This window comes from Lactuca virosa, chromosome 6 (assembly GCF_052849685.1).
Source record: "Lactuca virosa cultivar CGN04683 chromosome 6, Lactuca_virosa_CGN04683_v6, whole genome shotgun sequence".
Classification (NCBI taxonomy): Eukaryota; Viridiplantae; Streptophyta; class Magnoliopsida; order Asterales; family Asteraceae; genus Lactuca; species Lactuca virosa.
Genome location: NC_136431.1, coordinates 178,607,997 through 178,631,649, shown reverse-complemented (window position 1 = coordinate 178,631,649; position 23,653 = coordinate 178,607,997). Strand labels below are relative to the sequence as shown.

Genomic DNA, 23,653 nt, shown 5'->3' with positions numbered 1-23,653 from the left:
TAGATTGAGCAGTTGTCGTTCGGTAAATCAGTTTCAGAGATGGGTATGTTCAGCTCCGTGTGGGTTTTGGTTCAGTGGTGCATTGGTTCATTAGATTAGTTGGCAGTGCATCCTCAATCGTTGGTCTTTTCGTTCATCATCAATGGCGGAAATTCTTTGGAAGTTTCGGGTTGTATCAGTAAAGTGCACTAGATGCGGAAACCTATTGTCAAGTTTTGGCTCAAGTTGGAATATGCCTTTGGTTATTGTAAGTTTAGAAGTTGGGGTAGCGTTGTCCATTTTTTCCATACGTGACATTAAATCTTCATAGAATCTATTATGGCATGCCTTTCTGGCAGGGTTGGTAATTGGATGGGTCCGACCAGGGTTTTAGCAGCATTCTGGATAACTTTAAAAGTCTTATCGAGATAGTTACGTATTGATGGGGTTTGTCCAGTCTCAATCAACGTATGGGATCTTGTTTTGATCATTCATTAGAATGTTTTCTGTTAATGTTTAAGGTCTGGCATCTTATTATATCTTCTGGTACATTAACCTTTTGTAACATCCCAAAAATACAACCCAAAAAAAATTTTGTTTTAAACATTAGTAAAACCATGAAATCAATCATCATATATTAAAACCACGAATCGCATGTCTCAAAATGTAAAAGTGGATGTATCAAATCAACTGATGTCAAAACATATCAAAATATCTGAATAAAACTCCCAGGATAAACTGAAGCTGTGGTGTGTGCCATGTCATCATCCCGAGCTCTTCCCCTTACTAGCGGAAGTACCTGAAACCAAAACTGAAAACTGTAAGCACGAAGCTTAGTGAGCTCCCCCAAACTACCACATACCATACAATAACATATAAAGCAACTACTGGGCCTTGCCCACTGCATCGGACCGAAGTTCGGAAACTGCATCGGACCGAAGTCCGGAACTAACCAGGGCCTTGCCCTCTGCATCGGACCATAGTCTGGAAACTGCATCGGATCGTAGTCCGGAACTAACCAGGGCCTTGCCCTCTGCATCGGACCGAAGTCCGGAAACTGCATCGGACCATAGTTCGAAACTAACCAGGGCATTGCCCTCTGCATCGGTGGATTTCCATATCCTTACTGCCACACCCGAACTGGTGGGTACTACTATTCCTTCCGCATCCTAACAACACGCTCATGCTAACTACCATCCAAGTGAATGCTACGGCTACACCCGCAGACTTACAACACTCTATCACTATCTGGCTGCTAGTGAATGCTACGGCTACACCCGTAGACTTACAACACTCTATCACTATCTGGCTGCTAGTGAATGCTACGGCTACACCCGTAGACTTACAACACTCTGACTGCTAGTGAATGCTATGGCTACACCCGCAGACTTACAACACTTTCTCACACTATCTGACTGCTAGTGAATGCTACGGCTACACCCGCAGACTTACAACACTTTCTCACACTATCTGACTGCTAGTGAATGCTACGGCTACACCCGCAGACTTACAACACTTTCTCACACTATCTGACTGTTAGTGAATGCTACAGCTACACCCGCAGACTTACAACACTTCCTCACACTATCTCATTCGTTGATTGCTAATCTGAACACATCCGACGTCGAGCATAAATGCGACCTAATATCCAAAACTGGACCCATGTCCTGACTGGAATCCCCATACTGATTCCCTAAGGCTTGCTATCAAACATTCCGAGAACGCTATCTCATCATTGGAAAAAATTTCCGATCTTCCATCTCACACTATCCTCGATCCATACAGCCTCATGGGTTGTCTTCCCTTCAGACAAGGATGCAAAACTTATCCTAGTCTCAAAACTGCTCCTACTTCTGAATCCTTGGACGATTCTCCCCCACTTTGATTCAACTAATGCCTTACAGCACACAAACTGGAAAGATTCTCAATCCTTACCACCCATGACCAATCTGCTAGAAACCACTCTTACCATTGCTAGTGATTCAATGTTAGTCCTTCAAGAAGGTTACACAACTTCTAAGAAATCGATAAGCAATTCCCGACTTCACAATTAGGGAAATAACCTTCGCTACCCACTACTCATTCTTGGTATGCAATTGGCATATAACATCTCCTGGGGATATATTTCAAACACAGACAGTGGGTAACCCTAAATTACACTTACTCACACCCTTGGAACTAGAGGCTCTACCGTGCAGTTTCCTGCACGTGTTGTACCCCATCTGACCCTGCGGTTTCTCAAAACTGTTCCGAAACTTTGGGTCTCCTCCCAAGACCCTTCATTATAAGCAACTGATCTGGTTCCCTCTTACCAATGTGTTCCAAGTCCCTATCCCGTTCTCGGCTCTACAAGTCATATCATTCAGGATCTCACACCTTGAGATACTCACGTTCTCTTTGCTATCATTCTGCAATATGTCCTCATACCTTACCTCATTCACTTCCTCGTCTGCTGCATACTGTGGAACCAACTAAACTCTCTCCCCGGACTTGGCAGTGGTCTCTGCCATAGTCTCTGTAGTCTGGCGAAAATCTACTAACTCTTGCACCAACTATTGCGCCTCAATCGAATGGGCACACTCTACCCAGAATCTGATCTAAAATCATCTCATGACATAGCATCAACCGCATCAACCCTCAACTCACTACCAACCTCTTCCTATCAATCGCGTGCTCTGTACTTCCGAAGATAGGAAGTAAATCGGATCATGTCCCCTTTTCGACACAACAACTGGTACTAAAAGCGTTGGCAACATCTGCCAACCATCTGCTGCTAGCAATGGGGTCTCTAGCCCCATGATAATCTGGAGCTTCACAAGCTCTAAACTCCCGAAGCATCAACGTACGCATCCCTATCATGACTGCTATCTCAGTGTAGAATGTACTCGGCCTCTCATCACCATCTCTATAATACCCTCCTTGATCATACTGAGGATCACAGGAGTCTGGTTAATGATACTGTACGTAACCTCAGATGGAATGAGCTCCCTCATCCTATCATCGAGCTGCCCGGCTACAGAGTCCGATCCTGATCCCTTGCCGGCACCAGAACTGCCATCTGGTCTACAACGTATCGTCGCTATACTCGAAGACATAATATCACAATCTTCATAATACTCATCATAACTCGAGGGATCGCTACTACTACAAGTTTCCTGCTCTCATCTCAGCCTTCCTTGATTCAAGTATGGATCCTCTGCTTTCAGTAGTACGGGCCCATACTACCTTCCACATCTATCTGTACTTTCCTCAAGTACTGCCTCGACTCCACCAAGTCACTTCTACTGCTACTGATCTCTGTTACTCTCATCCTAGGCTTGCCCTAGGGAAATCTCTGACTCCACCCAATCCAGTCCTCATCTGCTGAAGGCCTCCTTGTAATGCCAATTAGCCATCACCTGAATACCATCACATGTGACGAGGCTCAGATAATCATTCGAGTAAAAGACTCTTCCCTACAACGGTTAGACTCAAACAAGTGTTGCGCAATAGGGCCAAATCCAGCACTCTGAGATTATTCAACCCTGATCACATGTGACGTGACGTATTCACCTAATGGCTAACTCCCATCACTCCGAGTCCTACAAAGCACGAAGCAAGCAGCATTCGGACACAGGAAACTACTCAAGCAAATTTATCCTCATAACGAGAAACTGTACTAGCATACAATGTTAAGCTCATACTATCAGGCATAACCTAAACAGGCTATCCTACTGCTGTCTACTCAATACTAGCATGCAATTCTCATAAAGCTGAAACACATATAACAGGCACATAAGGCATCCTCCTAGATCCTCAGTCCTATTCTAGCATGTTGTTCTACTGAAACTGGAACTGATAATTATAACATAAACTTGTATGGGTAATTTGGGAGTACTTACTTGAGCTCGGCTGATCGCATGCACCACACCCTTTTCCTTTTCTCAAAACTCTTTTCTTTTTAAGTTTCTTTTTCAAAAATTCTTTCGAAAACATTTTTCGTTTGAAAACCTTTTACCATTTCCTTAGTTTGAGTCCAGTCATACCCGAAAGTGTGCCTAAATCCCTCAAACCAAGGCTCTGATACCAACTTGTAACATCCCAAAAATACAACCCAAAAAAAATTTTGTTTTAAACATTAGTAAAACCATGAAATCAATCATCATATATTAAAACCACGAATCGCATGTCTCAAAATGTAAAAGCGGATGTATCAAATTAACTGATGTCAAAACATATCAAAATATCCGAATAAAACTCCCAGGATAAACTGAAGTTGTGGTGTGTGTCATGCCATCATCCCGAGCTCTTCCCCTTACTAGCGGAAGTACCTGAAACCAAAACTGAAAACTGTAAGCACGAAGCTTAGTGAGCTCCCCCAAACTACCACATACCATACAATAACATATAAAGCAACTACTGGGCCTTGCCCATTGCATCGGACCGAAGTCCGGAAACTGCATCGGACCGAAGTCCGGAACTAACCAGGGCCTTGCCCTCTACATTGGACCGTAGTCCGGAAACTGCATCGGACCGTAGTCCGGAACTAACCAGGGCCTTGCCCTCTACATCGGACCGAAGTCCGGAAACTGCATCAGACCGTAGTCCGGAACTAACCAGGGCCTTGCCCTCTGCATCGGACCGAAGTCCGGAACTGATTGAACATAGCATAGCATAATCATAACTACTAGCATAAACACATATACTGCATAATGCATCAAACCGAAGTCCGGAACACATAACACGAAGACATGCTTGAATCACAAAGACATCAAGCACATTGAACTACTGCATCGGACCGAAGTCCGGAACTACTGCTAACTAAACGGGCCGGCATTGTGGCCGTAGACCCGTTCCTACTAGAAGGAAAACTCACCTCGTAACGCTGGCTGCTGAGATGCTAAATCTGAAACTGGCTGACTGCTGCTCCGGAACTCCCCGGCTACAATCCCATAAACACTAAATCAGATACTGATAACTGTTTTCAGGATAAAATGACTATTTTACCCCTGGTCAAAGTCAACTTCCTGGTCAAAGTCAACTTCCTGGTCAAAGTCAACTTCCTGGTTGACTCTACTCGTCGAGTCCTACTATGAACTCGCCGAGTTCCCGGACTCACACTTCTCTAACTCGCGACTCGACTCGCCGAGTCAGGACGTAGACTCGCCGAGTCCCTCTACTTCGATATCCTTGTTCTAACTCACTGAGTCCTCTTCCACTCGTTGATTCAACTCACAACTCTAAAATCGGAAAAATCGGGAGTTTGCGCTCCGACTCGCCGAGTCCAAGAACAACTCGTCGAGTCCTATGCATGTCCTCACTAAACAGTTGATTCTAATCGATTCCAGTGCATCCAATTCGTAGATCTGAGCTTCTAGGGCCGATATAACACGTAAAGTTGCCAACTTTACGTACATGCATAGAGGTATGAAGCTAAAACACCAAAATAAGCTAGAAATGGGAACCTAGGGTTTTGAACAAGGCCTTGCTTTGCATAAAGGTAGCTACTTTGAGCTCATGGGGCTCAACGATGTCCAGATCTATAGCTCACTACCCTAAGGGAGTTCCAATCTCGAGTTTGGACCTTGAAATGTCCCAAAAGTGGCAAAACAAGCATATATGAAGATCTACTAGGAAAATGAACAAGGTAGAGGCTTTATTACCAGATGAAGTAGCAAATGGAAGCTAGCTTCTGGATCTCCTTCTTCTCCTTTGCACCTTCTCTCTTTCCTTCTCTTCTACACTTCCAAGAATACACCAAAACACTCAAAATCAAGAAGGAATCACTCAAGCTCACCAATGGAGGACTATGGTTTTGAGGGGGAAACGCTCTAAGGGTGCTGGAGGCTAGGATGGGGGCTATAAGGACGTTTAAATAGGGTACAAACCCTAAGGATTAGGGTTTCATCCAGACTGGCCTACTTGTCGAGTCCAGGCGCGGACTCGCCGAGTAGATCACTTAAAACCCGCGTCCAACCTGGCATCTACTCGACGAGTTAGGGCTACTACTCGCCGAGTAGCTCTTTATAAAAGACATTTGATAAATTAATACGTACTAGGAACGGGGCGTTACAATTCTCCCCCACTTATCTTAGACTTCGTCCTCGAAGTCTGCTGTCTCTGGAAACAACTATGGGTAGTGCTCCCTCATCTCTTCCTCGGGCTCCCACGTCCACTCCGAACCCTTGCGGTGCTGCCACTGCACCTTAACTAACTCTACTGCCTTGTTCCTCAGCTCTTTCACCTTGCGATCTAGAATCGTCACTGGTCTCTCGATATAGTTCAGGCTATCGTCAACCTGAATGTCCTCTAGGGCTACCACTGCTGAATCATCCACTAAGCACTTTCGCAACTGAGAAACATGGAACGTGCTGTGGATCTGGCTGAGCTCTGCTGGAAGATCTTACCGATAAGCAACCCGACCCACCCGGGCCAAAACCCTAAACGGACCAATGAATCTGGGGCCCAGCTTGCCCCTCTTCCGAAATCTGATAACACCCTTCTAGGGTGACACTTTCAAGAGGACCATATCGCCCACCTGAAACTCCAAGTCCGAACGCCTCCTGTCGGCGTAACTCTTCTGCCGACTCTACGCAGTCTGCAGTCTGCTACAGACCTGCTGGATCAACTCTGTGGTCTTGAGCACCACCTCAGTGCTCCCGATGACCCTCTGACCGACCTCGCCCCAACAAATCGGGGTCCTACACTTCCTCCCGTAAAGCATCTCGAAAGGAGGGCGGTCAATACTAGCGTGGTAACTGTTGTTATACGAAAATTCCGCTAATGGAAGATACGTATCCCAACTGCCACCAAAATCTAGAACACATGCCCGCAGCATGTCCTCGAGAGTCTGAATCGTCCTCTCGCTCTTCCCGTCCGTCTGAGGGTGGAAAGCGGTGATGAAGTGAAGACGAGTCCCCATCTCGTCATGAAACCGCTTCCAAAACCTGGAAGTGAACCGGACGTCTCGATCTGATACTACTGATACAGGCACTCCATGCCGTGCCACTACATCGCGCATATAAATATCGGCTAGCTTCTCGGCCGATATGCTCTCCTGAATCGGTATGAAATGCGCGCTCTTGGTCAGCCGATCCACTATGACCCAAATCGAATCAACTCCACGTGCGGTCGTGGGAAGCTTAGTGATGAAATCCATAGTGATATCCTCCCATTTCCACACGGGAATCTTTAACGGCTGCATCTTGCCGTGGGGTCTCTGATGCTCCGTCTTGACCTTCCTGCAGGTCAGGCATCTCTCCACGTACCAAGCTACGTCCCGCTTCATGCAGGGCCACCAATAGTCGGGTTGAAGATCTCTGTACATCTTCGTCGCCCCTGGGTGGATGGAGGACCGAGACTTGTGGGCCTCATCCATCAGTACTTGTCGTACTCCTCCCTAGTACGGTACCCAAACTCTCCCATGAAGGGTCAACAATCCTCGACTGTCATAGTCAAAGGAAGCTACTCGGCCAACAATCCTCTTACACTTCTGCCTCTCCTCCTTCAGGCCCTCAACCTGTGTCTCTCTAATCTGCTCCAACAATGGAGAAATCACTGTCATCCTCAGACAAATATCCCTGATCGGGGCAGCTACCGCCTTGTGGCTCAGGGCGTCGGCCACTACGTTGGCCTTGCCCGGATGATAAAGGATCTCTCAGTCGTAATCCTTTACCACGTCTCACCATCGGCGCTGCCTCATGTTCAGATTCGGCTGATCCATGAGGTACCTCAAACTCTTGTGATCCGTGTAAATGATACAGCGGACCCCATAGAGGTAATGTCTCCAAATCTTGAGGGCGAACACCACTGCCCCCAGCTCTAAATCGTGCGTCGGATAGTTAGCCTCGTGAGGCTTCAACTGTCTAGAGGCATAAGCTATCACATGCCCTCGCTGCATCAACACTACTCCCATACCTGTGATCGAAGCATCACAGTAAACTACAAAATCCACTACTCCTTCTGGCAGGGTGAGAATCGGCGCCTTGCACAATCTCTGTCTGAGGGTCTCAAATGCTGCCTGCTGCTCAAGCCCCCAGCGAAACACCACCGACTTCTTGGTCAGTCGGGTGAGCGGAACTGCTATCTTGGAGAAATCTTGGATGAATCTCCTGAAATACTGAACTGCCCGAAACACGGAACTGCCTGAAACACAGAACTGCCTGAAATATTGAACTGCCTAAAACACGGAACTGCCTGAAACACGGGACTCCCTGAAATACTGAACTGCCTGAAACACAGAACTGCCTGAAACACGGGACTGCCTGAAATCCTGAACTGTCTGAAATAGTGAACTGCCTGAAACAGCATGTTGCTACATGGCTGCTTTCCAACATCTATCCAGACCCTCCTAGTCTCAATTAATTCATCAGTCATTTGAAATACCGGGTTCCCGCCCGACTGCGGAGCCCCAAGGACTCCCTACGTAGTCGCCTCACACAACTTCTGAACGAAATCCTTCTCTGAAACTAGCAACTACTAGTTATCTTGTCACTGTGGCCCTAGCGGCCTTCTGATCTAACTGATCGATTCCACACGTCGAATCCTGAGGATACCAAACCACAGCTAAACGCGATTGCTACATGACCAATTGTAGCCTTATATAACAAGCAACCTTTAGCAATTCATTACTTCCTCGGTCTCGAAACTGCAGTGGCGTCCCTACAGTCCTATCACTGGCTCAACTAGATCTAATCCATCCAGATAATTCCGAAATCCAATCCATGGATTTCCATATCCTTACTGCTACACCCGAACTGGTGGGTACTACTATTCCTTCCGCATCCTAACAACACGCTCATGCTAACTACCATCCAAGTGAATGCTACGGCTACACCCGCAGACTTACAACACTCTATCACTATCTGGCTGCTAGTGAATGCTACGGCTACACTCGTAGACTTACAACACTATATCACTATCTGGCTGCTAGTGAATGCTACGGCTACACCCGTAGACTTACAACACTCTGACTGCTAGTGAATGCTACGGCTACACCCGCAGACTTACAACACTTTCTCACACTATCTGACTGCTAGTGAATGCTACGGCTACACCCGCAGACTTACAACACTTTCTCACACTATCTGACTGCTAGTGAATGCTACGGCTACACCCGCAGACTTACAACACTTTCTCACACTATCTGACTGCTAGTGAATGCTACAGCTATACCCGCAGACTTACAACACTTCCTCACACTATCTCATTCGTTGATTGCTAATCTGAACACATCCGACGTCGAGCATACATGCGACCTAATATCCAAAACTGGACCCATGTCCTGACTGGAATCCCCATACTGATTCCCTAAGGCTTGCTATCAAACATTCCGAGAACGCTATCTCATCATTGGAAAAATTTTCCGATCTTCCATCTCACACTATCCTCGATCCATACAGCCTCATGGGTTGTCTTCCCTTCAGACAAGGATGCAAAACTTATCCTAGTCTCAAAACTGCTCCTACTTCTGAATCCTTGGACGATTCTCCCCCACTTTGATTCAACTAATGCCTTACAGCACACAAACTGGAAAGATTCTCAATCCTTACCACCCATGACCAATCTGCTAGAAACCACTCTTACCATTGCTAGTGATTCAATGTTAGTCCTTCAAGAAGGTTACACAACTTCTAAGAAATCGATAAGCAATTCCCGACTTCACAATTAGGGAAATAACCTTCGCTACCCACTACTCATTCTTGGTATGCAATTGGCATATAACATCTCCTGGGGATATATTTCAAACACAGACAGTGGGTAACCCTAAATTACACTTACTTACACCCTTGGAACTAGAGGCTCTACCGTGCAGTTTCCTGCACGTGTTGTACCACATCTGACCCTGCGGTTTCTCAAAACTGTTCCGAAACTTTGGGTCTCCTCCCAAGACCCTTCATTATAAGCAACTGATCTGGTTCCCTCTTACCAATGTGTTCCAAGTCCCTATCCCGTTCTCGGCTCTACAAGTCATATCATTCAGGATCTCACACCTTGAGATACTCACGTTCTCTTTGCTATCATTCTGCAATATGTCCTCATACCTTACCTCATTCACTTCCTCGTCTGCTGCATACTGTGGAACCAACTAAACTCTCTCCCCGGACTTGGCAGTGGTCTCTGCTACAGTCTCCGTAGTCTGGCGAAAATCTACTAACTCTTGCACCAACTATTGCGCCTCAATCGAATGGGCACACTCTACCCAGAATCTGATCTAAAATCATCTCATGACATAGCATCAACCGCATCAACCCTCAACTCACTACCAACCTCTTCCTATCAATCGCGTGCTCTGTACTTCCGAAGATAGGAAGTAAATCGGATCTTGTCCCCTTTTCGACACAACAACTGGTACTAAAAGCGTTGGCAACATCTGCCAACCATCTGCTGCTAGCAATGGGGTCTCTAGCCCCATGATAATCTGGAGCTTCACAAGCTCTAAACTCCCGAAGCATCAACGTACGTATCCCTATCATGACTGCTATCTCAGTGCAGAATGTACTCGGCCTCTCATCACCATCTCTATAATACCCTCCTTGATCATACTGAGGATCACAGGAGTCTGGTTAATGATACTGTACGTAACCTCAGATGGAATGAGCTCCCTCATCCTATCATCGAGCTGCCCGGCTACAGAGTCCGATCCTGATCCCTTGCCGGCACCAGAACTGCCATCTGGTCTACAACGTATCGTTGCTATACTCGAAGACATAATATCACAATCTTCATAATACTCATCATAACTCGAGGGATCGCTACTACTACAAGTTTCCTGCTCTCATCTCAGCCTTCCTTGATTCAAGTATGGATCCTCTGCTTTCAGTAGTACGAGCCCATACTACCTTCCACATCTATCCGTACTTTCCTCAAGTACTGCCTCGACTCCACCAAGTCACTTTCACTGCTACTGATCTCTGCTACTCTCATCCTAGGCTTGCCCTAGGGAAATCTCTGACTCCACCCAATCCAGTCCTCAGCTGCTGAAGGCCTCCTTGTAATGCCAATTAGCCATCACCTGAATACCATCACATGTGACGAGACTCAGATAATCCTTCGAGTAAAAGACTTTTCCCTACAACGGTTAGACTCAAACAAGAGTTGCGCAATAACCTAAACAGGCTATCCTACTGCTGTCTACTCAATACTAGCATGCAATTCTCATAAAGCTGAAACACATATAACAGGCACATAAGGCATCCTCCTAGATCCTCAGTCCTATTCTAGCATGCTGTTCTACTGAAACTGGAACTGATAATTATAACATAAACTTGTATGGGTAATTTGGGAGTACTTACTTGAGCTCGGCTGATCGCATGCACCACACCCTTTTCCTTTTCTCAAAACTCTTTTCTTTTTAAGTTTCTTTTTCAAAAACACTTTCGAAAACATTTTTCGTTTGAAAACCTTTTACCATTTCCTTAGTTTGAGTCCAGTCATACCCGAAAGTGTGCCTGAATCCCTCAAACCAAGGCTCTGATACCAACTTGTAACATCCCAAAAATACAACCCAAAAAAAAATTTGTTTTAAACATTAGTAAAACCATGAAATCAATCATCATATATTAAAACCACGAATCGCATGTCTCAAAATGTAAAAGCGGATGTATCAAATTAACTGATGTCAAAACATATCAAAATATCCGAATAAAACTCCCAGGATAAACTGAAGTTATGGTGTGTGCCATGCCATCATCCTGAGCTCTTCCCCTTACTAGCGGAAGTACCTGAAACCAAAACTGAAAACTGTAAGCACGAAGCTTAGTGAGCTCCCCCAAACTACCACATACCATACAATAACATATAAAGCAACTACTGGGCCTTGCCCACTGCATCGGACCGAAGTCCGGAAACTGCATCAGACCGAAGTCCGGAACTAACCAGGGCCTTGCCCTCTACATCGGACCGTAGTCCGGAAACTGCATCGGACCGTAGTCCGGAACTAACCAGGGCCTTGCCCTCTGCATCGGACTGAAGTCCGGAAACTGCATCGGACCGTAGTCCGGAACTAACCAGGGCCTTGCCCTCTGCATCGGACCGAAGTCCGGAACTGACTGAACATAGCATAGCATAATCATAACTACTAGCATAAACACATATACTGCATACTGCATCAAACCGAAGTCCGGAACACATAACACGAAGACATGCTTGAATCACAAAGATATCAAGCACATTGAACTACTACATCAGACCGAAGTCTGGAACTACTGCTAACTAAACGGGCCAGCATTGTGGCCGTAGACCCGTTCCTACAAGAAGGAAAACTCACCTCGTAACGCTGGCTGCTGAGATGCTAAATCTGAAACTGGCTGACTGCTGCTCCGGAACTCCCCGGCTACAATCCCATAAACACTAAATCAGATACTGATAACTGTTTTCAGGATAAAATGACTATTTTACCCCTGGTCAAAGTCAACTTCCTGGTCAAAGTCAACTTCCTGGTTGACTCTACTCGCCGAGTCCTACTATGAACTCGCCGAGTTCCCGGACTCACACTTCTCTAACTCGCGACTCGACTCGCTGAGTCCCTCTACTTCCAGATCCTTGTTCTAACTCATTGAGTCCCCTTCCACTCGTTGATTCAACTCACAACTCTAAAATCGGAAAAATCGGGAGTTTGCGCTCTGACTCGCCGAGTCCAAGAACAACTCGTCGAGTCCTATGCATGTCCTCACTAAACAGTTGATTCTAATCGATTCCAGTGCATCCAATTCGTAGATCTGAGCTTCTAGGGCCGATATAACACGTAAAGTTGCCAACTTTACGTACATGCATAGAGGTATGAAGCTAAAACACCAAAATAAGCTAGAAATGGGAACCTAGGGTTTTGAACAAGGCCTTGCTTTGCATAAAGGTAGCTACTTTGAGCTCCTGGGGCTCAATGATGTCCAGATCTATAGCTCACTACCCTAAGGGAGCTCCAATCTCAAGTTTGGACCTTGAAATGTCCCAAAAGTGGAAAAACAAGCATATATGAAGATCTACTAGGAAAATGAACAAGGTAGAGGCTTTATTACCAGATGAAGTAGCAAATGGAAGCTAGCTTCTGGATCTCCTTCTTCTCCTTTGCACCTTCTCTCTTTCCTTCTCTTCTACACTTCCAAGAATACACCAAAACACTTAAAATCAAGAAGGAATCACTCAAGCTCACCAATGGAGGGCTAGGGTTTTGAGGAGGAAACGCTCTAAGGGTGTTGGAGGCTGGGATGGGGGCTATAAGGACGTTTAAATAGGGTACAAACCCTAAGGATTAGGGTTTCATCCAGACTAGCCTACTCGTCGAGTCCAGGCGCGGACTCGCCGAGTAGATCACTTAAAACCCGCGTCCAACCTGGCATCTACTCGACGAGTTAGGGCTACTACTCGCCGAGTAGCTCTTTATAAAAGACATTTAATAAATTAATACGTACCAGGAACGGGGCGTTACACCTTTAGGTAAGGTTGTGGGTTCCCTTAATGGTGTGAATTGTGGTAAGTTCATTGGATATTGGCGACAGGTGTATGTGTGGGCTGGAAAAGATAGCAATGGAGTACTTGGTTCGAATTATATGCATGGTTATTATTTGGGTTATAGCCTTTAAATTGGAGCAAGAGTGTGACCATCTATCCTATTCTCGGGTCGTGTGTGACTATGTTTTCGTCGGATTTTGCATTGGTAGCAGCCTGTGTTGTAAAAGGAATTGAGCATGGTAAAAGAGTATGGCAGCGTCATGATCGGTTAACGATAAGAAGGATGTGGATTGGGTTCCTGCAATATGGTGGATTGAGGTTGAGTATCTTTAGGTCGTGGTGTTGGTCATGAGTTTCAGGCAAGTGATGAAATGACGGCAAGATCGATGCGGTACCGTAAGCTTATCGTTTTAGTGGTGAGAAGGTTTCACGATGTATCATGAACCAGTGGTGTATGTTCCATGTGGGCAGGACCCGGTAGTCAATCGGTTGAGACCTTTAGGTCTCAATATCGTTATTCATGTTGGCATGATTGGTATCGGTAGTCATCTGGAAGGCCAAGATAGTAAGGGCATTCCAGACTCATATTGTGGGCTTAGAGGCAATCCAAACTTAAGCTGAGGACCTTGTAGGGGTATTCCACGCATAGGATGTGGTCCTAGTGATCATGTTTGTTTATTTCTTTTCATGTAGTACTTTGGATCTTAGTGCATTGTTGAGAGTTGGGAAACTCAGGAACCAGTTGTTTTGGATCATGTGGTCGGTAAAAGTTTGTTTGGTTGATGTGTTGGTTGTGCACCGGAAGTCACTTGATGAATGTTTGCAATGGTGGGCCCCAGTCCTTGTAGGTTGTTTATTAGAAGTTTGGTTACTGGTGTTAGGTATTGGTTTCGAAATCTCGAGGCACAAAGTTCGTTGTAGATGTCTCAAGTGATCTGTCACGTGGAGGTACACCTGAGCTAATAAGGGATTTGGATGCAACATGAAATTATTGAATGGCCCATCATTATGCTCGTGGGAGCAGTGGGTTGGTGATGACTTGTCAGGAAGTCAAGTGTGTATTTAAGGTTTTTGGGAAAAACTTTCGGATTTGAGGATTTGTTGGAAATTCACAATCGGTGTCTTCTAAGTATTCTATCTACATGAGTTGGTGTTGTTCCTAGTTAGGGACTAAGAGTATGTACAACATATGGCTGATCATCAGTCTTGGGGTATGGTTTCTGAAGTTTGGATTGATGAGTTTCCAGTTCAGAGAAGTATATTGATGAAGTTGATTTGTGTTTGTACTTTTGAGAGTTCCCAGTATGTGTGGTTCTCTCTGGACGTTGGGTCTTACAGTCCTAGTTGCAAAGTAGTAATGATTATTCTTCAAGGATTCATTATGAGCCAGGGTATGTAGCTCTTCTAAGATTGGGTTTCGATTGTTGTATGGGAAGGCAGTCGCTTGTAGGAGACGAGTTCACAATTCAGATCGGGTTCATGGAAGAATTGTCCAAATTGTCGGATATGTTTGACGAATGGTAAGGTGTGACTTCGAGGACGAAGTCTAATTTAAGTGAGGGAGAATTGTAACATCTCGATTTCCAGGAATTTGCATTTTCACCATTGGTATGAGAATTATTTGCAAATTGGTCCTAATGGCATTTTTGTAATTTTTGGAACTACATGTGTACGTTGGGCATACCCAAGCATACGCGGGGCGTACGTAGCCTGGACCTAAAAACCTAAAACCCTAATATTTAGGATTTGTTCACTATTTTTTCATCCTTAACTCTCAAGGCTCCTTTCAGCCATCAGCCTCCAACCTCATTTCGACCCCTATGCAACCCTAATCCATTTGAGAGCACTTTTGAGTCTTGAGTGTACATTTTGGTGTTCTTGAAAGAGGAAGAAGGAAGAGGAAACCATCCTAGAAGAGTGGAGCACTTTGGATCTAGAATCTCATCACCATTTGGCATCATTTGGAGGTAAAAAGCTTTGATCTTTATGAAGTTATGCATAGATCTAAGTTAGCTATGAAGTTTGTGTCTTTTTGGTCCCATTAGTTTGGTATTTTGAGTATGAGCTATTCCAATCCATTTAATTTGTCCTTTCAGACATTTTGAGGTGCTTAGAAGCATAAAAATGTAGTCTTGATCATTTCTTCCCTTCCATGCATGAGATACAAGGTCTTAATGGGTTAAGTAGTTAGGGTTTTTAGTGTTAAGCACTTTAAGGCCATGCAAGACCATAAAGTTGGAGACTTTATGGTCAAGGACAACATTTGGGACTTGGATCTATAAATTAGACGAAAAAGACTTAAGTAATAAGCACTTATTGGGTTGAGAGCTTTCAGTTGCGTATGATGGGTGTACCAGATAGTAAGTCGTGCATGCGCGGTTAGGTCCCGGTTCTTTTTGGTCGCGATCGAGTATGCCCTGCATACAGATGTGTACGCCCTGCATATGAGGTTGGGTTGACTCGGCTAGTTTGTGTAGTTTGACCTATTTTGACCCGAAGGGTATTTTGGATAATTTGGTAGTAATTTAAGTTGGGAAATATTTTGGGATAATAGCCTAATAGGTGTCGAGTAGATCCGGTTGTCGGAGCAGAGATTTATTCAGCTTGTGTTCAGACTGAGAGGTGAGTTTTCCTCACTGTACTTACAGGTCAAAGGAACCAAGGCTGGCCCAATGGATTGATATCCTATTAGATATTTATTGATGATATGTTGTGTATTCGATAAATATGTATGATTATCTGATAGTTGTTGATATACATTAGACTGGTAGATATGTAGGATTGCCTGTGATTATTGGTTGTATAATCATCTGCCTGCTGAATATATATATTATTTGTTATATGTCGACATGTTACGTTGGGGTTGATACTACTGCTTTATGCTATTAGTCAATAGATCGGGGCAATCCAACCGGGAGGTTGTGGGCTAGTGCATTCCAACCGGAAGGTTGTGGGATAATCTATGTATTTTATATGTTTCGTGATGGTACTTTGGGGGAACTCACTAAGCTTTGGTTTACAGTTTCATTTTATTGTTTCAGGTACTTCTGATGATCGCGGGAAGGCGAAAGCGTGATCGTGCACATCTTCCTGTTTTGTGTTATTGGGACTTGGGAAAAACTCTCATTTTGAATAATACTTTTGAAGCAATGACTCTTTTTATAAACAATGTTGGTTAATGGTTGAAATTTAAAAAATTTAAATTTCTATGATTTTTGGAGTGTTACAACCAAACCATAACCATTATAATCATTTAATGCATTTTGGTATCCATTGGATATTAGTTATAAGTGAACTCGATTAACAGTTTAAATAGGTTAATGGCAATGGTTTGGTTAATATCGGTTAATCATAGTGGCCGAAAATGGAATAACTACAAAAGTACAATGCTATTAAAAACGAAAAACAAAAAGTAAATTATTAAAAATAGTTAAAATTAGAAACTAGTTGATATAAAAAGCAAAAAGGTGAAAGTTTATTGCTATTTGTTAACGATTATAATAGAAGCATGTTCAGGTGGTGGCATAGGCGACGATGTGGTGGTTCGTTTCGGTTATATATTCATGCTTATAATAATTGAAATTCTAAGAAAAACTTCAGTTTATCTTAAGTTAGTTTTCTTATAAGACCCCTAACTGGTTGTATTACCTCGTCAATTAAATGGCATTGTTACAATAGTTGTTAAGTTGTCGTTTCTTCTTGAACCTTTCAAAACTAACCATTTTGTCACTTCTTATTCCGTCCAAAGTCATTCCTTTCCTTCCTTACAGTTGAATCATTTGTCTCCCATTATTTATCTTTCCAAATTTTTTGCATAAATTCTTTTTTGCAAAGTACTCAATCATAAGTCATCCTTTTGTAAAATTCTCAATGTCATTCTCTATGTTCTATAAAATGGCATACATTACACACTTTCAATAGTTTTGTTACTCTTCATAAAGTAGAAAGCATTGTATAAGGAAATAAGATCAATATCCTTCCTAACAATTTCAGATCCCTATACCACACCCTTGAAAAGTTCCAACATCATCTAACATTTGATTCTATGATCCAATTTCTTCAAGATCATCCTTTGGAAAATAATTTAAGTCTTACTCATATATTTGTTTATCCTGAATTATTGTGTTCCTTTGTTACACAAGTGATTACAACTTTCGCACATCCTCGATTATTCAAAACGTTAATGGGATTAAGGTCAAAATCACCCCCAACCACCACTAGGTAGGCACTTCAACCTCCCAATCTAAATTTTTATGAACTTCATGTTGCAGAAAACATAGCAAAGTTGGTTGTTGACATGGTTATTTACATACATCCTTAAACTAAGGTTGAAAAGAAGAATGATAAGGGGTCTCAAAAAGAATATATTATGTAGACGTTGGAACTACTTGGTTGGGATCAAAGTTTTGGGCATAAAGGCTATAAGCTTTGACCACCTCAATGAATTTAAGATTCAAATACTCAACTCCTTTATTCATTGTTTCAACAATCACTATGCAAAGTCGTTATGTATACCAAACTGAAGTTCAATGTAAAATCACATATTCTAAGGATTTTGTTAGCATGCTTCACTAGATTTTTATCTTTAAATTACAGCATAATTTTCGGAAAAAAATAAATATTCTCATATTTTTTTCTTTATCTCCATCCTCCTACCACTTTTAGATAATGACAAGTGTAATAAAATTTATTAATTTTATTAAACATGACAAGTGTTACAGTCTTAAGTTTGTGCAAAATTAATAGGAAGAAAAAATAGGAGGATATTTGATTTCTCTAATTTTGGTGATTAATGTAGATATCTACACCTAAATTTTTCTTTCCCCATTTACATCAGTGGAAAGTTCTTTGATATATCCCTACATAGATCCCAAATTAAACTAAAAAATGCTTATGTATATGTGACATCCCCAATTTCACGGCCAGAAAATACCGATTTATTTATGTTTATCAAAAATCAGAGTATCATTTTTAAAGAATTATAATGTGGAATTTGTTCCCAAAACATGATAATAGTATTATCAAATCATTATACTTTATTTATATTAAAAACATTGGGATGTCATCGTCAATAGAGTACATAAGCATAAACGAAAGATTACGGGCCTTACAATAGTACATTAACCTATTGGCATATATTCCATTATCCTCTCATCAGAATCATTTCAACACATATGTGCTTTCGTACAGCTACCTGTGATACAAGGAAACTGAGTGGATCAGACTTGGGATAGTCTGGTGAGCACATAGGGTTTCAACCCACAATAATTAAAATCTTTAATTATATTCTTTTTATCAAACAATTCAACTCGATTACCCATTCCGGTTATCCCCACATCATGACCCTAAATACTAGTCTCAAGGGACCTGCCCTAGGGATCATTGTAAGCATCAGAGTAGACAACATTGCTTAGGGATTCCTTAGCAAATTCATTTCAATAAGGCAACCATGGAGGGGGTGGAGTACATCTTTAGTGAACACATAGTTCAAAAACTCCTACAGGTTGCGAGCCTGCCAGCGTTCCACTGGACTGTTTAGAATAGTCGGGGGTCGTCATCTATACTCCGCTAGATGACTATATCATCTATAAAGTCAAGGCCTCTCATCTTATCATCATCTCATCTCACCTATTTCATCATTATCATCCATTTTCTACCCAATATATTATAAGCATAATATATATATATATAGGCCTAGGTTATTCTATTCAAACTAATTATTGTGTTATTGTATGCATAAATATGGGCCAATCATTTTACTTATTTTAAGAAAGTGATTAATACATATTATTGAATTAAAAATAATCGAAAAATATCATCTAATTTAACTAGAAGGGTATTTTAGTCAATTAACATAGATTTAATAAAGGAAGTTTGCATATTTTAAGGGATCATAGATTCTATTATTTTTAAAAATCTGATTTTACGAATTATTAGGTTTTTAATTCGGACATTCTGATAGAATATGTTTGAATATATTCAAAAATAAAAAAATTCTTGAACCATAAAATAATAAAAATATTCGTGGACATATTTTTCTTGTAGAATAACAAATTCTCGAACAAGCAATTGAAGAATTTAAACAAAAATTATATTAATTCTTATAGAATACATGTAACAATTGCTAAGAATTACATTTATTGTTAAAGAATAAAACTAAAAAACTTTCAAATCGGGAAAAAAACATCAAAATCTAACAAATACACTAATTTACTAAAAGAATAATGTTGCTAAGAGGCGTCGTTCAAATTTCGTGGTCCGTTCTTCAAGCATCAACTTCTGTGGAAACAAATCCAATGAATAAATTAGTGAGAAAATATCCATATTCCATTCCAGCATAATTGGAATTCGTGATTCCATTCTGATAGAATTGGAATTCATTTACCAATAATTATATTAATTTGGGGCATTCTAACAGAATATGTTGATGATTATCATAATAAAACATTCTTTTCTGATAGAATACTATATATGCAACAAATCCAGTTTACAAAAAAAAAAAGTAGACAAACCTGCAATCTTGCCCTTCTGATTTCTTTGTGTTGAGAAAATGCAACATAAAGAGGCTTGCTAGCAACCATCTTTCCATTCATCTCATTCAACTATAAAATTAGATACAAAATTTTAACTTTTTACATATGCTATTCGAATATAATAAAAATAGTAAATGCAAATATCTGCTTACTGTTCTAGAAGCTTTCTCAGAAGTGGAAAATGCAATAAAGTCTGATCCTTAAGTAGTTCCATTAGCATCACGCGTGACCTGTCACCTGTTGATAAACAAATACAATTAACAACTGATTTATACAATTAGTTTGTATCTAGAGTAATGATTCTTGATTAACAAACCTTACAAGAACAAGAGAGCAATAGTGTAGGAGAGTTGATCGTCATATAGTTTGCAAGTAGAAAAACTGTTTTGTTCCATTTAGAGCAATACTCTACACCTAACAACCACAAAAAAGTAAAACCTCTTAAAAGTTGAGATAAATAATATAGAATCAAACCTAACACGAAGGGGACTGGAGATGCTTCTACAAGTCAGGAACATTGATTTGGCGCTGAATTGCTCGTTTCCGATTCACCACAGGAAGAAATCTCATCATTCCGGCGAGCATTACTCCATCGCTGGAACGATCGATGAAGAAACAAAAGCAAAAAATCAAACTTCCGAATCTACCTTCTGATTTGGCGTTGTTGTTTTTCTTCTCTTACATACGCAACTCTGGCTTCTACTTTGGGTTTCCGACTTCCTAATTCAACGGGTTTGAACTATGAAAGAGGGTAGGTCTGGAACCTGGGCTAGTAAAAAAATTGAAAATTAATTTTGAGGGTGGGCCTGGGCTTACCCTAGCCCTCATGTGCCTCCGCCCATGTCGTGCAGTCGTTCACGGTGGTCGACTGCCCCAACTGTGTCAACATCTTCTTCAATCCACCTGTGTAATCCAGATTGTTTAGCTGCAACAGAATGAATCCACCCTAAATTTCCTGCATAAAAGTTTCAGAAAGATAAATTTTTTTAATTGATGATCACAGACCTGCCATAAAATTGGGGAAAGAAGAGCTGCGATTGGTTCTGGAGATGGCAATGGTGTTTCTTTTGGTAAAACATAGAGTTATGGTGGGCAATAATCTGGATCTAAAAGACCTCGATTGGGTAAATAGTTTTTCCCGATTCTGAAATCGGTGGTGTTTAAAGGAAGAAGATGATAAATCCGATGAAGGTTTCTCGATGGTTACTGATGGTGTACGAGAGGGAGATGAGAGGGAAAAGGTTGGGGGCGACAATGAATAGAAGAGAAGAGAGAAGAGGTGGACGTGAGGATATATATTAAGTTTTAAAACTGATATTCCTAAATTAAAGGGATATTAATTGATTTATATATTTACCATAATTAATTAAATATAAGATTACATATTTACCCTTTTGAAATGATTGGCTCATATTTATGCATACAATAACACAATACTTAGTTAAAACATTTGAACCTAGCTCTATATATATATATATATATATATATATATATATATATATATATATATATATATATATATATATACACGATTAAATCAAATAAAATCATGTTATAATATTTCATCTAGCACAGATATCAGGAAGTACAGATAATAGGCACATTTAGCATATAATCATCTAGATACTTTATATCTATGTGTAAGACGAAGTTACTATGCACTCACTTGCTAAAGTGATGATTCGAAATTCGGGCAGCGTCTTGCTTCTAGCACTTGACCTTTCCTTTGACGTGACCTAGTATCATTATCACTAAGTCTTAGTCTAACGTTTCTAATCATAGCCTAGACATATCAATCATTCCAATAAATACTGAAAGTTCTATCAAATAAGGAGCAGTCAGGTAGGACAATTGGGAGGCAGGACCATTTCGGCATGTAGCCTTTCTAAAATCCAACAACTAAGCCAACATGACCATTCTAGTCACCTCTCTCGTAAGTAAATCAATCGGTATTATAACTTGGAATTACTGATAGTTCTTATTTATAGGTTCATAATAACGACTTATGATTATAAATATAAGTTACACTGAAAGAACTAGAGTGCAGCTTAGCTTACAGAGGTTTTAAGCTAAAGTAGGGAAATGCACTGGAAGAATCTCAAAAAAGAAAGCTTCTATTAGTCGGGATCCTAGAGACCTTAAAGTCTTGCAAAAATTACCTAAATACTAAGACAAATTTGGGCTAAAGAAGTAAAAAACTCGAGAGAAAAGGATAGTAGAAGTGTGGGGAATGAATGTGTTGAAACAAGCTATTTATAGGGTTGAACACAACCATGCACGTCGCATAAGGTATCGTGCGCGCCACGCACATCAGCCTTGTTGGCTCCTACTACCTTCTGCCACGTGTCGCTACGTCACTCGTCCATATGCACCTCTTCTAAAAAGTGCCACATGTCACATTCATATGGTGCCACGTGTCATAATCTCCTTGATTCACGTCGGCATGTCTCGAAAGAAAGGTCTGTCCGACATGGCCACGTGGCGCTCTCTCGTGGTGCCACGTCATCAGTGCAGGTGGCGTACTTCGCGCGCCCGATTTTCTAGATTTTCAAAATGGCGTAACTTCTTCATACGAGCTCCTTTTCGACATTCTTTATATTTTTTATAAGCTTAGGCTATTAGAAATCGATGCGGAAATCATAACTCCTACATATGAACTTCGTTCTCGATGTTCACAATATCGACGGACTCCTATTGACGAGATCTTCAACTCTCGTTTAGATTATTTTGTCTAATAACCTACCGTTCCAGAATTCAATTCTTGTGTGCACACTGCTACGCTGAAACCTTGAAAAATCATAACTTCCTCTCACTAAGTCAGACTTGGACGTTCTCTATATGTACGTTCTCGGTTTAACGACTACGATGACTTTCGTTTAGATCACTAAAGCCAAAAATGTAATTTATCAAAAATTTGCTTTCTTTGATACGCAGAGTCATGCAAGTTTAGTCGCGAAACTTCGAAGAAGCATAACTTCTTTATATGAAGTTAGATTTCAGCATTTCTTATATCTCCAGAATCCTTATCTCGACTACTTTATCATTCATCAATGATATTCGTCTTAATTATTATTCTATTTTGACGCATATTTTATTCCTATGTTATTATATTATTATAAACATAGTATATATATACATAACACATAATTTTCTTTATTTATTCCATATAAATGTTACAATTGTTGACCCAAACTATTACATCATCTTATTAATGTCTAGCGGGAAACGCAAGCAGTATATATTAACCTAGGGGGAACTGAAATATGAGGGGTTGATTGTATAACTAAACATTTTTAGTTCAATTTAGGATCTATGTAGGGATATATCAAAGAACTTTTGCACAGATGTAAATGCGGAAAAAAAAATTAGGTGTAGATATCTATATCCTTATAAATTTTTATAATTACGTCTATATAAAACTTCAAATTGCACACACACACACATATATATATAGGGAAATCTCCGGAAAACTCATAATATTTCACCCTAATTTACGAAAAATTCTCAAACTAAAATTTGTTTACGAAAAAGTCCTAATTACCGGTAAAAATGACGATTTGACCCTTTTTCCGGTTTATCGGTTTCAATATTTACCCAGTTTCGTTAACCGATACATTAATGTATAGATGAATCCTTACAAAATATTGAAGAACCATAGGAAGAACAAAATTGTTTAAAAGAGAATAATTGTAGGTCTCCTAAATCAATAGTAG

At 41.3% G+C, this 23,653-nt stretch overlaps 1 protein-coding gene across 1 annotated transcript; it reads right to left on the bottom strand.

Moving 5' to 3' along the window:
- Positions 1 to 18,215: 18,215 nt before the first annotated feature.
- Positions 18,216 to 20,952, bottom strand: LOC145122109 (uncharacterized). The gene is made up of 5 exons (XM_079057769.1): positions 20,946 to 20,952; positions 20,773 to 20,895; positions 20,257 to 20,354; positions 19,920 to 20,009; positions 18,216 to 18,266 (listed from the first exon to the last, which is right to left on the bottom strand). The coding sequence occupies exons 1-5, from the start codon at positions 20,950 to 20,952 to the stop codon at positions 18,216 to 18,218; spliced, it is 369 nt and encodes a 122-aa protein (XP_078913895.1).
- Between the last annotated feature and the right edge of the window lie 2,701 nt (positions 20,953 to 23,653).